The sequence below is a fragment of the Pseudophryne corroboree genome, chromosome 6 (genome assembly GCF_028390025.1).
Source record: "Pseudophryne corroboree isolate aPseCor3 chromosome 6, aPseCor3.hap2, whole genome shotgun sequence".
NCBI classification, from domain to species: Eukaryota; Metazoa; Chordata; class Amphibia; order Anura; family Myobatrachidae; genus Pseudophryne; species Pseudophryne corroboree.
Window position 1 is genome coordinate 559,803,037 of NC_086449.1, and position 15,418 is coordinate 559,818,454.

General features: G+C 42.7%; 1 protein-coding gene across 2 annotated transcripts in view; it reads right to left on the reverse strand.

Annotated features, from left to right (window-relative positions):
* Positions 1–15,418, reverse strand: part of CFAP54 (cilia and flagella associated protein 54) — a 736,502-nt gene that overhangs the window by 22,332 nt on the left and 698,752 nt on the right. For both annotated transcript variants that reach the window (XM_063927747.1, XM_063927746.1), the window contains exons 66-67: positions 10,192–10,298; positions 8,594–8,765 (exon numbers count right to left, since the gene is read on the reverse strand). In XM_063927747.1, the coding sequence (XP_063783817.1) occupies positions 8,594–8,765; positions 10,192–10,298 (279 nt within the window). The remainder of the gene's footprint in view (positions 1–8,593; positions 8,766–10,191; positions 10,299–15,418) is intronic.

The following is a 15,418-nucleotide window of genomic DNA, read 5'->3' on the forward strand; positions in this document are numbered from 1 at the left end:
TATTAAACGGAATCCTTTAAAAAAACAATCAGATTTTTATCCTTTGAACTACAAAGGTCCGTATATAGAGAGTTTTTATAAATCGACCCTTATGAGTTTCAGGGACATCTGCAATAAAGCAGAAGGTCCACTTTATGGTGATAATCTGACCCCTGGGGAACGGAGAGCACTCGGTTTATTACAGAGGAACCAAGAAATCATAATTAAACCTGCGGATAAGGGTGGTGGGGTGGTAATTCTTAATGTAAAAGATTACGTGACAGAGTGTCATAGACAACTGGATAATGAACAATTTTATCGTAAGTTGGATGCCAACCCCACCACCCTTTTCCAAAGGCAGTATGTAGGTTTACTTGAGTCTGCTCTCATGGACGGGACTATCTCCAGAGAAACATTTAATTTTTTAAGTTGTGCACATCCTATCACAGCCACGTTTTATTATTTACCGAAAATTCACAAGTCACTCACTAACCCACCAGGTCGACCTATTATTTCGGGTGTGGGGTCCTTAACTAATAATCTATCTTTCTTTGTGGACCATTATTTACAGGGGCACGTAGAGAGTCTGAGATCATATATTAAAGACACGCAACACTTTTTGAATTCAATTAATAAAATAAAATGGAAAAAACATTATTATTTACTCACGTGTGATGTTGAGTCTTTGTATTCAAATATTCCTCACGACAAGGGAGTGTCGGCAATTGAGTACTATTTGAAACAAGGTGACATTTCGGACTCTCTGCGTGCCTTTTTGTTGGATTCCATCACATTTATTTTGACACATAACTATTTTGTTTTTGATTCACATTTTTATTTGCAGACACGGGGAGCGGCCATGGGTGCCAGGTTCGCGCCGAGTTTCGCGAATCTTTATATGGGCGTCTTTGAGGATGCCCATGTTTGGGGTTGCGGGCTCGGCGCGGATCTGGTATATTATGGTCGCTATATAGATGATTTATTTATTATTTGGGGTGGGGATTTGCAATCACTTATTAATTTTACCACTACACTTAATACTAATGAATTTGGATTAAGATTCACATATAAGTATAGTAGCACCTCTATTAATTTTCTGGATATAGACCTATACATTGAGGACAATAAACTGGTCACAAAAACCTTTATCAAACCTGTAGACCAAAATAGATATTTAAATTATAAGAGTGCACATAAGCGCGTTTGGAAAGACAACATCCCCAGGGGCCAACTTGTAAGGTTGCGAAGGAACTGCACAGAATTGTCCACTTTCCAGGTACAAGCAGAAATTTTGTTGGATTCTTTTCTAGAACAGGGCTATCCTTGTGAATTGTTGGAAAAAGCCATGAGTGATGTGGTCAAGATGGATAGGGAATTATTATTAAAGCCGAAAACTACAGAGGTAAAAAGTAAAGAGGACAGGAATAATAAGAAAAAAAGTGGCCTTTTTTCAACAAAATATAATTGTTGTGCACAGCAAATTGGACGTATTATTAAAAAGAATACGCCCATGTTACTCTCGGATGAATTATTGAAAGCAGATATAGACCCTAGAGGTACAGTAATTTTTAGGAGGGCCGGAAATCTTAAATCTAAATTGGTTACCAGCCATTATGAAAGTAAAAAGGCTCTAAATACCGACACGATATGGCTACCACAAAAACCTATTGGTTTTCACAGGTGTGGTAAATTAGATTGTCTATCGTGCAATTACCTTCCCCGTAAAAGTACAGAGTTCCAGTCATTCGTGACAAAAGAAAGATTCCAAATTAAAGAATTTATTAATTGTTTATCTACATGTTATTTATTTACTAACGTGTGTTTGTGGTAGACAATATGTAGGCCGCACTACACGAACAATGCATGTGCGTTTCATGGAACATAGGCGCAATATAAGGAAAAATGCACAACACCCAGTATCTAACCATATAACCCGATGTTGCAAGGGAAGGTTTGAGGGTATCACTATGGTGGCTATAGAACAAATCAAGCAGACTAAACGGGGGGGTAATAGATATGGGACATTGTGCAGACGTGAAGCATACTGGATTTTTCAATTAGATACGATGCTGCCAAATGGATTAAATGATACTGTAGAACTAAATGGGGTCTAGATGTGGATGGGTATATGGGAGTACATTATTTGATATTATTCCCAATCACTGCCAGACCATCCCAGTATGAATGGGGAATTAGGACTGTAGGATGTGTGTACGATTATGCCTACTTGTATACTCATTAGGAATATAAATAGATTTGAATTCGTTGGATGAAAAGGAGAGATAGATATAATCCGAATTGTCAATTCTAGAAAGGAGAAGGATAATAGAGGGAATGAATTGGATATGTATATCTATTAAGGGCTAATAATCATTTGGATATATGTATGTTTGTTCACTGATTTTTATACTGATGAATGGGTGGATACATATGTATTTTTATTCATCTATTTATTATTATTATTATTATTATTATTATTATTATTATTATTAATATTTTTTCTAAGTGTTAGGACCAACACCAAAATAGCATTTCCGGAATAGGAAAGGGAAGAGGGATATGTATATGTGGAGTAATTGAATATATAGGGATACTTCAAAATATAAGCCGCTAATTGGTTTCTATGATTATGTGCACATATTACTATAGAGGTGACTCTACAAAGTGAAAGCTTCAAATATTGATATTTTGTAATATAATGAGAATTAGGATCGAATATCCAAAAAGAGGCTTGATTTGAATAGTCATCACAGGTAGCGATTTGTTGCATGTAATGAACAGTGAAAACGAGGCTTGGAACGCGACGCATGGTGCGTGCGCGAGGTAGACAGGAAGACGGAGATACGAACCTGGCTTATAAGCCGAACAAGCATGGAGAGGCTCCATACACACTGAGGAAGCCGCCGAGGACATACTAAGGCGGAGAAACGCGTATGTGGATAAAAGTGAGTTTACAGCCGGCCGGCCTAATCAATTCTTCAAGCAATCATATGCTGTCTCATCATCATATTAAGGTACTCGGTGCCCGGACATCCGGACCCCAGTGCTAAGGGGGAATAGGGAGTACGCTCCCCTATCTGAGTTATATCACATCCTATTTAGAGGCAGCAGATGTACCCTAGTGCTAAAGGGATTAACATATCATAAGCTTGATGCAATTGTACTGACATTACTGCTTTGCTGACCGACGATCTTTGGGACGCTATTACACCTGGGTTTATGACATCTCACTCAGAGGCAGCTGTGACAATCTAGTGTCAAAAGGAAGGATATATTATAAGCCTGTCAATATTGCTTTAACAAAACTGCTTTGCTAACCCTTGATCCTTGGGACAGTGCCGAATAAGTGACTGAAGTATTAACCCACTAATCTCTTTCTGTCATAAAAACAAACGGACAGTACATTAATTACCCTACATTGCAGGGACGCCTGCAATGCTATAGGAGTCACCTGAAAACAGTTATTCCAATCAGTGGAGTTTCCTTATGTGCACTAATGTTTTAATGTATGTTTTTAGGAGAGAATTTCTCTATGTAGAATAGTTATGTGCTATAGTAGCACTAAATGCTGGATGCATATTCAAATTTTTCTTGTTTAGATTTGTGGGATATAAGAAATCCGGCCGGTAACTGTATAGGTATATACATTTTATACATTTTTATATGGGAATGAATAAAATATTTAATTGAATGCTAAGCGCAGTTCCAATTTTTTGTCTTTTCTGGTTGTATGTAAATGGTGGCAGAGGAACCAAGCCCCAGGAACGTGCGGCTACACATTCAATTTAAACATTAGCGCCCAATTCTCTGTGTTTTTTGCAGAGAAAATGCAAAAAAGACACTCAGCGCTACCGAGTCCAATCACGGCATGGATCAACTTCAAGGGGTGTTTAGCATGACTACAGCAAGGATGTAATAGGACACATCTGTACTCTTGTTGTACACAGGAGGAAAATAGCATAAGTGGACACATGGGACTAGACATAAATGAAACTTGGTGAGGACAAAAAGATTTAAGAATAGACTTAAGGCAGGGATGTTAAGAGTGGTTGGACAGATATAGTGAAGAAAATAGAAAATAAAATGTTGGAATTCATCACTTCTCTGAAAAAATCTGGCTGACACTGCTTCACCTTTGGATGTAGAAGGCTCTGTGACGGGAGAAGGCAGATCTTCAAACTAAATTCTTTTAAAGGTTCTGCTTCTCCTCATGTCTCACCAGCCAACAGCATTCCACTTTAAAATGAACAAAGCTCATAGGAAAATAAACTAAACAATCAAACAAAGTGAAAGAAGGGTGGAAACACAGTGTTATCAGATGGATTCAGAGTAATGGATTTAATGGTAAATACCAAAAAATCTTTTTTCTCTGACATCCTACTTCTAGGACATTGCTACAGCTTGGAGACGTTCTAAAGCTTTCTATAAGAGAGGGTATGCTGAGAGTCAGACATACTGTAATTGCAAAAGTTCTGGCATCTTTAAAAATTGAATTTGGTACACAGGGAAAACATTTTGGCAGGTGGTTGCCTAGCACATGTTTCACCAAGGAACTACGCCATGACACCCAATTGGCACTTAAATCTGGTAGAATGAGCTAAGAGGTAATCAGCCACTGGAGACCCAATTGAAATATATGGCAGTTGAAAGGCAGGCATGATCTATCCAAGCACCTTGTGTGCACCATAAAGCACCAGAAAACTATAAGTCTTCTGTGAATTTGCTTAGCTATCAACATAACATCTCACAAGCTGCATCACATTAAGAAGTAAAAGAGCATCACCATTGCATGAGGCAAGATCATGGCATAGAGCATGAATAATAACAAAATGATTAACATGGAAGCCAGTTTTAATTGATGAAAAACCAGATATAGGGTCCTACAAGATAGGACTCCCAACTCAACCCACCTTGCCAAACCAATGACTAGCAGAATGATACTTTCCAGGTGAAGAATTTAAAATCCACAGAATCATGGGACTGAAATGGAGGCTTTTGCATTGTCTATAGGATTCATTTAAAATCCCGTAGAACAGCCTTTAAAACTTGTGATGGTTGAATATACAGCAACTCCTGAAGAAACATCTGAAATTCAGAAATTCTGTTCAGTTTCCACTGAAAGGAGACAGAGTGAGCTAAAACCTGAGATTTCAGGAATACCAGCTTCAATCCAATGTCTAAACCATCCTTCCTACAAAAAGACAACTAGTAAGTCAACTGGAATGATTATGTATGATGAGTATGTGTGAACTAACAAAGATTGTCTTGTCATTCTTCATTTGGAGGTCCTGTGAGTGCATCTTTCATTATATATGTCTTGTATATATGTGTGTGTGCTTTTAACTATATAGGATGCCCAACGCTGCTTGCGCTGAAGAAACATTACTAAAAATAAAAATAAATAATCACCTGTCTTAAGGTGCACCTGTCGGGACCAAACTAACACTGGCTGGCCTGGGGGGATTTGGATTGAAATGCCCAATGCCGACGACTCTAATCCACCTACAGAGATGCAGCATCAGATGCACACCAAAGCCCTCACTGCAACTGCCACCGGTAATCTAAAGTGGAGTGTGTGCAGTCCCAAACACACAGATCAGCTGTGCAAACATCAGTATTGTGTCTGCCTCTCAATCAGGCTCTTAAATGAGTCATCAGGTCCCATGCAACTCAAAAATGCACCTTAGTTACATACAGCTGTGACAAGCCACTTCATGAAACTGCACTCATATGCAACACTTGTATATCTGTGTGCGTCTGAGTCTGATTACAAAGCACAATTAAACTTGGCATTAAAAAAAGCAGCGGCTGTTGCATCATAGCACTTTGTATACAGATCCAGACTCCGTAGGATACACCGGGCACTCAGCTTCTTTCTGATCCTGGTGGCCCTGCCCCCTCATCATAACATTATATTATTGCTCTACTATGGCCCTGCTTGTTCTGGTCATGTCTTCTCTACACTTTGTCTAGGTTCTGATTTTTACCACTCTTTTCTCCTCATCACCATAGCATTCAAGTGTTCTACTCCACCACTTTAACCCCTCTGCTGTTGAAGTGTCCCAAATCTCATACCAGTCTCAATTTTATTAGTTATCAACAAATTTCCAAACCACTATAACAACAAATGTCTATCCCAGTGAATATCATTATTATCAGTGCACATTTATAGCAGCCCTATCCCTGATGCAACTGATCCATCTGAAAACAGGCATATCTTTATTATGTACCACTCTGTGCAACCCAAAATTTCATCACCACACTGCTGCTACACTTAGACTACATGTAAATGCCCCATTAGCATGAGTTTATGCATCATCAGTCGCAAGGGAAGATGTGACAAAGTTGAGCATGACTCTGAATTGGCCAAAGACAAATGGGCTCAGCTATGGAGCAGGCACAGTGCGGAATCATGCAATCTCTAACTGCAGAACTGACTTGTGTTCATCAACCTCAGTGGGGCCAGGATGGTATTGGGATTGGCAGTCAACATACTGACAGCAGCATCCCGAAGCTCAGGATCCTGACACCTTTTTGGTAAATAAAGTACCCCTAACTTCTGTAACTCTCCCCACCCACCCCTGCAGCCTAACCCTAACCCTCCCTCGACCACAGCCTAACCCTAACTCTCCCCAGGGGTGCCTAACCCTCTCTCCCCGCAGCCCAACCCTTAACCCCCCACATCAAGCTAACCTTAACCCTCCCCCCTGCAGCCTAAACCTAAAATCCCCCACTGTGCGGTTTACCAGTGCAGAGTACCGGCAGACCTCAATTGGGATTTTGGCGTTTGAATGCCAGCATCGGCATTTCAATCCATGTTTGGATGCCGGCAACGGTATTCCAAGCAGTGTCCGGATTCCGGCATCGGTATTCTGACTGCAAGGATCCTGAACGCCGGAACCCTGACTGGATCCCATGGTGTCACTATTTGAGGTGTAAAGTAGAACACTGGTGAGTATATGTATGTGAAGGATTATGACATATACTGTACAGACCATATCATTCACTCCCCTCCCTCCACCCCTGATCCTGAGCTGCGCATACCATTCTATGTACATCTGTAATTAAAGAAAGCTGGAGACCTTCAGGTATAGCTGCACCACTACCAGATACCAGATTACCAGATAGTGAGTGTAGTCCTCCAACACACAGCTACAACACTGGCGAGAGCATCTTTAATGACTCAGACATACTATATAACTGTATCAAACTGCTCTGGAATGTGCCAAACATACCTCCAATCTCTTATCTCCAGTCAGCAATAACCTATTCAGATAGTCAATAAGGGCATCACTTTAATCAAGTTTGTGATGTTTTTATTAACGACTAAGATTGTGCAACACTTTGCTTCTACAGTCTATTTAAATATTCAAAGATTATTAACAGTAAAACTATTTAAAATGAAGCCTACTGCTAAGATAACCATTCTGTCCATTCCAACAACTTGGGGATTATTCTATAAAAGTGGATGTATTATAACTAGAAAGAGTCTTAAAAAATGACTAATGGAATGTTACCTTTTTACATTATGTCTGTTTCTTAAAATACTTATGTAATATGTAAAAATGTTGTCTTTTGATCTTTTCCTTTTACATCATATTTAAGAAAATTCAAGAACTTATAAGAATAGAAAACGACTCAAACGATATACATAGCATAAAGATCAAAGTCGGTGAAGTATGCAGTCAGGTAGCCTCTGACCTTTTATTCCTTAAAAAAGCAATGTTTGCAATGTCTGTTATTCTCTAGGGTGTAGTACGGCTGACCGCCGGTCAGCTTACCGACGCCGGGATCCCGGCAGCATACCGACGCCGGGATCCCGGCGGGGAGGGGCAAATGCAGCAAGCCCCTTGCGGGCTCGCTGCGCTCGCCACGCTGCGGACTCGGTGGCGACCTGCGGTCGCCAAGGGTTCTATTTCCACTCTATGGGTGTCGTGGACACCCACGAGTGGAAATAGTCCCTGTTGGTCGGCATGCCGACCATCGGGACAGTGACCCGTCGGGCTGGTGGAGGAGGTCATGTGACTGTCGGTCAGCTGACCGGCGGTCACATGAATACCACCCATTCTCTACTACATATATAATAAGAAGTACTAATTTACAATAGAATACTGGCAAAGGAGGAGGTGGAGGTGGCAGTAAAATGATGACATAATGTTATACAATGTGTACTATAAAAAGAACAATAATGAAGACAAGTTAAAGCCAAATATCCATTGTGTAGAGTGTTCCCAAATTTCCCTTTAACCTAACATTCATCTTTTAATATGCTTTACTTCAGAAGCACATGACTACATCGCACTACAATACATTAAACATTTCTTTCTCTACTTCATTCTGTCAGGCTCAATGGGATACGGTAAATAAATCTCATTTACAAATATCAGATTTAAGTAGAAACATGTATCTACTGCTATGACATGCAATTTGGGAGACTGATGCATAGATCTCTGGTCTGTCAATGACTACTGATGTGTTCCCTCTTACTTCTAAATGTGACAGCCATGTTACTAATACTAAGGCTTATCAACATGTTTACAGCTATCCAACTTCCACATAAATGACCCTGCTGTACAGCAACAACGTGGATGTGAGTGTGTGGTGTCTGAAATACCTGTAGGTCTTCAGTGATGCTGACTGGTTTGAGGTCAGATTTATTTCTTGATGTCTGAGCAGACTTCTTCTGCTTTTCACCAATTTCTGGGATTGACGCATCAATCACAGGCTGGAGAGAGAGTTCTGCCTTCTGTCTCAGGACACAGAGCATCTCATGTAAGGACAGAACACTGAAATGCAACGCAAGACATAAACTGATTAGCAAATCATTTAGAGGAGTGTGGTATGTGATGGGAAAATGAGCATTCTGGTGTACAGTATTTCTAAAAACATAATTACAGTGGCTACCTACAGAATTTGTCAAAGCTATATTCTGATTAACAATCTCTCTTAAGCAGCCACCTAAATAAGATGTGTCATGTGAAAGATACTGAAATGCATGTGATTACAGTGGGACTATCTACATCAATTTATTATTATTATTATTATTATTAATTAAACAACATATAATCCTGCTCGCCAGGCAGTCAGTACAATAAATAATTAAAAAAAAATCATACATAGAAACAGAATGACACAGTAGGATGATGGAAAAGGCACAACGATAACAGAGAGTAGAGAGCGCCCTTCTAGGAGTGTGTGTGAAGTAGGGTAATATTGAAGTTCCCGTCTTTAAAGTATTTATCCATTGTAAACCTAAATAAAACTATACATAGAATTATTTCTATCATTATTTAATAAAACAAAAAATATCTGACTCAATAACTCAACAAGCTACAACTTACTGCAGGCTAATTGATCCCCACGGGCTGTTTACTTAGCACACACATAGAAATGAAGTGCTTTGTTTAATTAGCTCTTGCAGACAGCTATTATCCAGGAATATTTTTTTCCGGGGCCCCGGCAGGTCCTGAAAAAATCCCCCCAAAATATCCCATAATCGCTAATCCGCAAGCAAAAAGTCTGTGAACTCATTATGGAATCTCTATGTTTTCAGGGAAAATGTTTTATTTTTGCAGGCGCAAAAAATTGGGTCTAATTGAATAGCCTGAAAAACAATTACGAAAAACAGAAAGAACATCATAGAAAAGCTTCCATTTTTCACATGGCTAACTGAATTCACCCTTAGTGTATTTTGGTATGACTCATTACTTACTACAAGCAATTCAATTGTTGCTCCTGTCGGGTACGTACAGCTAGCGGCGTTTCAGCTCACACCTCCCTGGGAGTACTGAGCTGAAATGTGCGAAGTGACCCATTTGGATGCCCATATGGCGCTTTTCATGTCGCACCCATTAGTTTAGTAGGGTTTAGCCGCCTTATGAGGCTATACCCGGTCTATATGGGCATGATGTGTGCGATAAAAAAACCTGAATATCGGCCACCAGTATCCCTTCACTCAGGACTGGAGGTAAGACGTGATAAAACAATTGACTCTCGCACAAAGTGTCTCAAAGTATACATGCTGGATAATGAAGATGATATGTAATCTACTTTTGATATTACTGGAGCCGATAAAGGGAATCTATAACTAAGCAAAACAAATTTGAAAATACAGTATCAGCTATAGGTTTGTGCTACATATTATACATTGGTACTGGTAAACACCACCTAAACATATAATAGCATTGGCTACAAATATGTTACTGTACTTACTGTGGCAAAGAAATCCAAGAACAACCACACAAGACTCCAGTTGGTTTAAGTTTTCTAAGGTCTTTAACAGTTATATTCTGCTTATTGTAGGCATACATTAGCAAAACCTAGAATAACAATACGTTTATTGTATATAAATATTAATTGTATAGAAATAATAAGATTTTAAACCTACCGGTAAATCTTTTTCTCCTAGTCCGTAGAGGATGCTGGGGACTCCGTAAGGACCATAGGGTATAGATGGCTCCGCAGGAGACATGGGCACTGTAAAGCTTTAGAATGGGTGTTCACTGGCTCCTCCCTCTATGCCCCTCCTCCAGACCTCACTCAGGACTGTGCCCAGAGGAGACTGACAGTACGAGGAAAAGGATTTTGTTATCTAAGGGCGAGATACACACCAGCCCACACCATACACACCGTACAACATGGTATACAATAACCAGTTAACAGTATGAACAAAACAGCATCAGCCAGAGGCCGATCTTAACTGTAACTTAACCCTTAAGTATGCAATAACTATATACAAGTCTTGCAGAATGTTTCCGCACTGGGACGGGCGCCCAGCATCCTCTACGGACTAGGAGAAAAAGATTTACCAGTAGGTTTAAAATCTTATTTTCTCTTACGTCCTAGAGGATGCTGGGGACTCCGTAAGGACCATGGGGTTTATACCAAAGCTCCAGAACGGGCGGGAGAGTACGGATGACTCTGCAGCACCGACTGAGCAAACACGAGGTCCTCATCAGCCAGGGTATCAACTTGTAGCACTTAGCATGGAAAATCCGATAGGGGCTCTTGAAAGACAAAGCAGCCAACTCGGACACCCGCCTCGCAGATGTCAAGGCCAATAACATGACCACTTTCCAAGTTAGAAACTTCAATTCAACTGTTTGAAGCGGTTCAAACCAGTGTGACTCAAGGAAACTTAACACCACGTTAAGGTCCGATGGTGCCACTGGGGGCACAAAAAGAGGTTGGATATGCAACACTCCTTTTACCAAAGTCTGGACTTCTGTGAGAGAAGCCAATTCCTTCTGAAAGAATATGGATAAGGCAGAAATCTGCACCTTAATTGAGCCTAACTTTAGGCCCATATCCACTCCTGTCTGTAGAAAATGGAGAAAACGTCCTAGATGGAAATCCTCAGTAGGAGCATCCTTGGCTTCACACCAAGACACATATTTTCTCCAGATACGGTGATAGTGTTTCGCCATAACATCTTTTCTAGCTTTAATATGAGTAGGAATGACCTCCTCTGGAATACCCTTTTTAGCTAGGATTTGGTGTTCAACCGCCATGCCGTCAAACGTACCCGCGGTAAGTCTTGGAACACGAACGGCCCCTGTAGTAGCAGGTCCTCCCTGAGAGGAAGGAGCCAAGGATCTTCTGAGAGCAGTCCCTGAAGATCTGCATACCAGGCCCTTCGAGGCCAATCTGGAACAATGAGTATCGTCTGCACTCTTGTTTGTCTTATGATTCTCAATATTTCAATATTTTTGAGAAGAGAGGAAGTGGAGGGAACACATAGACCGACTGAAACACCCACGGTGTCACCAGGGCGTCCACCGCCACTGCCTGAGGGTCCCTCGACCTGGATCAATATGTCCGAATCTTCCTGTTGAGGCGTGATGCCATCATGTCTATTTGAGGAAGTCCCCAACGACTTGTCACCTCTGTAAAGACTTCCTGATGAAGTCCCCACTATCCTGGATGGAGATCGTGTCTGCTGAGGAAGTCTGCTTCCCAGTTGTCCACTCTGAAATGAAGACCGCTGACAGAGCGCTTACATGATTTTCCGCCCAGCGAAGAATCCTGGTGGCTTCTGCCATTTCTGCTCTGCTTTTTGTCCCGCCCTGGCGGTTCACATGCGCCACGGCCGTGATGTTGTCTGACTGGATCAGAACAGGTAGGTTGCGAAGAAAATTCTCCGCTTGTTTGAGACCGCTGTAAATGGCCCTCAATTTCAGCACAATGATGTGTAGGCAAGCCTCTTGGCTTGACCATATCCCCTGAAAATTGTTTCCCTGTGTGACTGCTCCCCATCCTCGGAGGCTCGCGTCCGTGGTTACAAGAACCCAATCTTGAAAGCCGAACCTGTGACCCTCTAGAAGGCGAGCACTCTGGAGCCACCACAGGAGAGAGAGAGACCCTGGCTCGGGGGGGACAGGGCAATCTTCCGATGCATGTGCAGGTGGGACCCTGACCACTGGTACAGAAGGTACCACTGAAAAGTTCCTAATACATGAGTGCATTGATGAACTGACACTCTTTTTGGCTTTAACAGGTTTCTGACCATGTTCTGTAGTACTTGGGCTTTTCCCTCTGGGAGAAAGACCTTTCGTTTTTCTGTGTGCAGAATCATGCCCAAAAACGACAGTCGAGTTGTTGGAACCAACTGCGACTTTGGTAGATTTAGGATCCAGCCGTGTTGTTGTAGTATTCTCAGGGAGAGAGATACGCTTTGTAACAATTTTTTCCCTTGAACTCACCTTTGTCAGGAGATCGTCCAAATACAGGATAATTGTGACGTCTTGCTTGCGCAGGAGCACCATCATTTCCGCCATTACCTTGTCGGGGTCGTGGAAAACCCAAACGGCAACATCTGAAATTGGTAATAACAATCCTGTTCAGCGAATCTCAGGTACGCCTGATGAGGAGGATAAATGGGGACATGAAGGTATGCAACCTTTATGTCTAGTGACACCATAAAAACCCCTTTCCAGGCTGGAGATCACTGCCCGGAGAGATTCCATCTTGAATTTGAACCTTTTCAGATATAGGTTCAGTGAGTTTAGATTCATAATGGGCCTGACCGAGCCATCCGGTTTCGGGACCACAAAAAGGCTTGAATAAAAACCCTTCCCCTGTTGTAGAAGGGGAACCTTGATAATCACTTACTGATGATACAGTTTCTGTATGGCAGCTGCCACTGTTTCCCTCTCTGGGGAGGAAACTGGCAAGACTGATTTGAAAAATCGGTGAGGAGGCACATCTTCGAATTCTAGTTTGTATCCCTGGGATACAATTTCTGCCGCCCAAGGATCCAAGTCCGACTAAACCCAGACTTGGCTGAAGAGTCGAAGACGTGCCCCCACCGGCACGGACTCCCTCAGCGGAGCCCCAGCGTCATGCAGTGGATTTTGTAGAGGACGGGGAGGACTTTTGTCCCTGGGAACTAACTGTAGCAGGCGCTCTTATCCCTCTACCTCCACCTCTGGCGAGGAGGGAAGAGCCCCGACCCTTTCTGAACTTATGCAACCGAAAGGACTGCATCTGATATTGAGGTGTTTTCTTTTGCTGTGGGGGAACATAAGGCAAAAAAAAAAGAAGATTTACCCGCGGTAGCTGTGGTAACCAGATCCGCGAGGCCCTCCCCAAATAAAACTTCACCCATGTAAGGCAAAGTCTCAATATGTCTTTTTGAATCAGCATCACCCATCCATTGGCGGGTCCACAGGGACCGTCTAGCAGAAATTGCCATGGCATTGGCTCTTGAACCCAACAGCCCAATATCTCTCGCAGCTTCTCTCATATATATAATGCTGCGTCTTTAATGTGACCCAAGGTCAACAAAATGGTATCTTTATCTAGGGTGTCAATGTCAGATGACAAGGTATCTGCCCCACGCTGCAACTGCGCTACCCACCCATGCCGACGCTACTGCCGGCCTTAGTAGGGCACTCGTATGTGTATAAATTGATTTTAAGGTAGTTTCCTGTCTGTGATCAGCAGGATCCTTGAGGGCTGCCGTATCAGGGGATGGTAGCGCCACCTTTTTTGACAAGCACGTTAAAGCCTTGTCCACCGTGGGTTAGGATTCCCACCGTAACCTGTCCTGGGAGTGGAAAGGTTACGCCATAATAATTCTCTTGGGAATCTTCAGTTTCTTGTCTGGAGTTTCCCAAGCTTTTTCAAACAGGGCATTCAGCTCGTGAGATGGGGGAAAAGTTACCTCAGGTTTCTTTTCCTTAAACCTGCAGACCCTTGTGTCAGGGACAGAGGGGACCTCAGTGATATGCAAAACATCTTTTATTGCAACAATCATATATTGAATACTCTTGGCCACCCTTGGGTGCCACTTATCATCATCATCGTCGACACTGGAGTCGGAATCCGTGTCGGTATCAGTGTCTACTACCTGTGAAAGGGGACGTTTCTGAGACCCCGAAGGGCCCTGTGACACAGTCAAAGCTATGGATTGACTCCCTGCTTTTTCCTTGGACTCAGCTTTGTCCAATCTTTTGTGTAATAAAGTCACATTAGCATTTAAAATATTCCACATATTCATCCAATCAGGTGTCGGCGGCGCCGACGGAGACACCACAATCATCTGCTCTGCCTCCTCCCTAAATGAGCCTTCCACCTCAGACATGTCGACACACACGTACTGACACCCCCCACACACACTGGGATACCTAATATTATGGGGACTGACCTACAATAAGGCCCTTAGGAGAGACAGAGAGAGAGTATGCCAGCACACACCCAGCGCCACTGTACACTGAGACAAAAATCCCAGCCTGTCAGCGCTTTTTTATATATATATATGTGTAAAAACACCAAATTTTTGCGCCAAATAATGTGCCCCCCCCCCCTTTGTTTTGGCCCTCTGTACTAGCTAACAGCAGGGGAGAGTCCGGGGCCGCTTCTCTGCAGCATGCTGAGGAGAAAATGGCACTGGTTAGTGCTGGAGGATCAAGCTCCGCCCCCCCCCCCCCCCCCCCCCCCCCGACGGCGGGCTTCGGTCCCGCTCTGGCGGGGGATTTGGAATTATATAGCCTCTACAGTATATATAAGTACTCTGCCAGTCTTATCTGAGGTATATTTATGCTGCCCAGGGGGCGCCCCCCAGCGCCCTGCACCCTTACTGTGGCGCCTGTGTGTGTGAGCTGGGAGCAATGGCGCGCAGCGTTACCACTGCGCGTTACCTCATGAAGATCTGAAGTCTTCTGCCGCCTTTGAAGTCTTCTTTCTTCTTAAACTCACCCCGCTTATATCTTCCGGCTCTAAGAGGAGGACGGCGGCGCGGCTCTGGGCCGAACGGCGAGGGTGAGACCTGAGTTCTGACTCCCTCTGGAGCTAATGGTGTCCAGTAGCCTAAGAAGCAGAGCCTATCATTTAAGTAGGTCTGCTTCTCTCCCATCAGTCCCACGAAGCAGGGAGCCTGTTGCCAGCAGTGCTCCCTGAAAATAATAAACCTAACAAAAGCTTTTTCAGAGAAACTCAG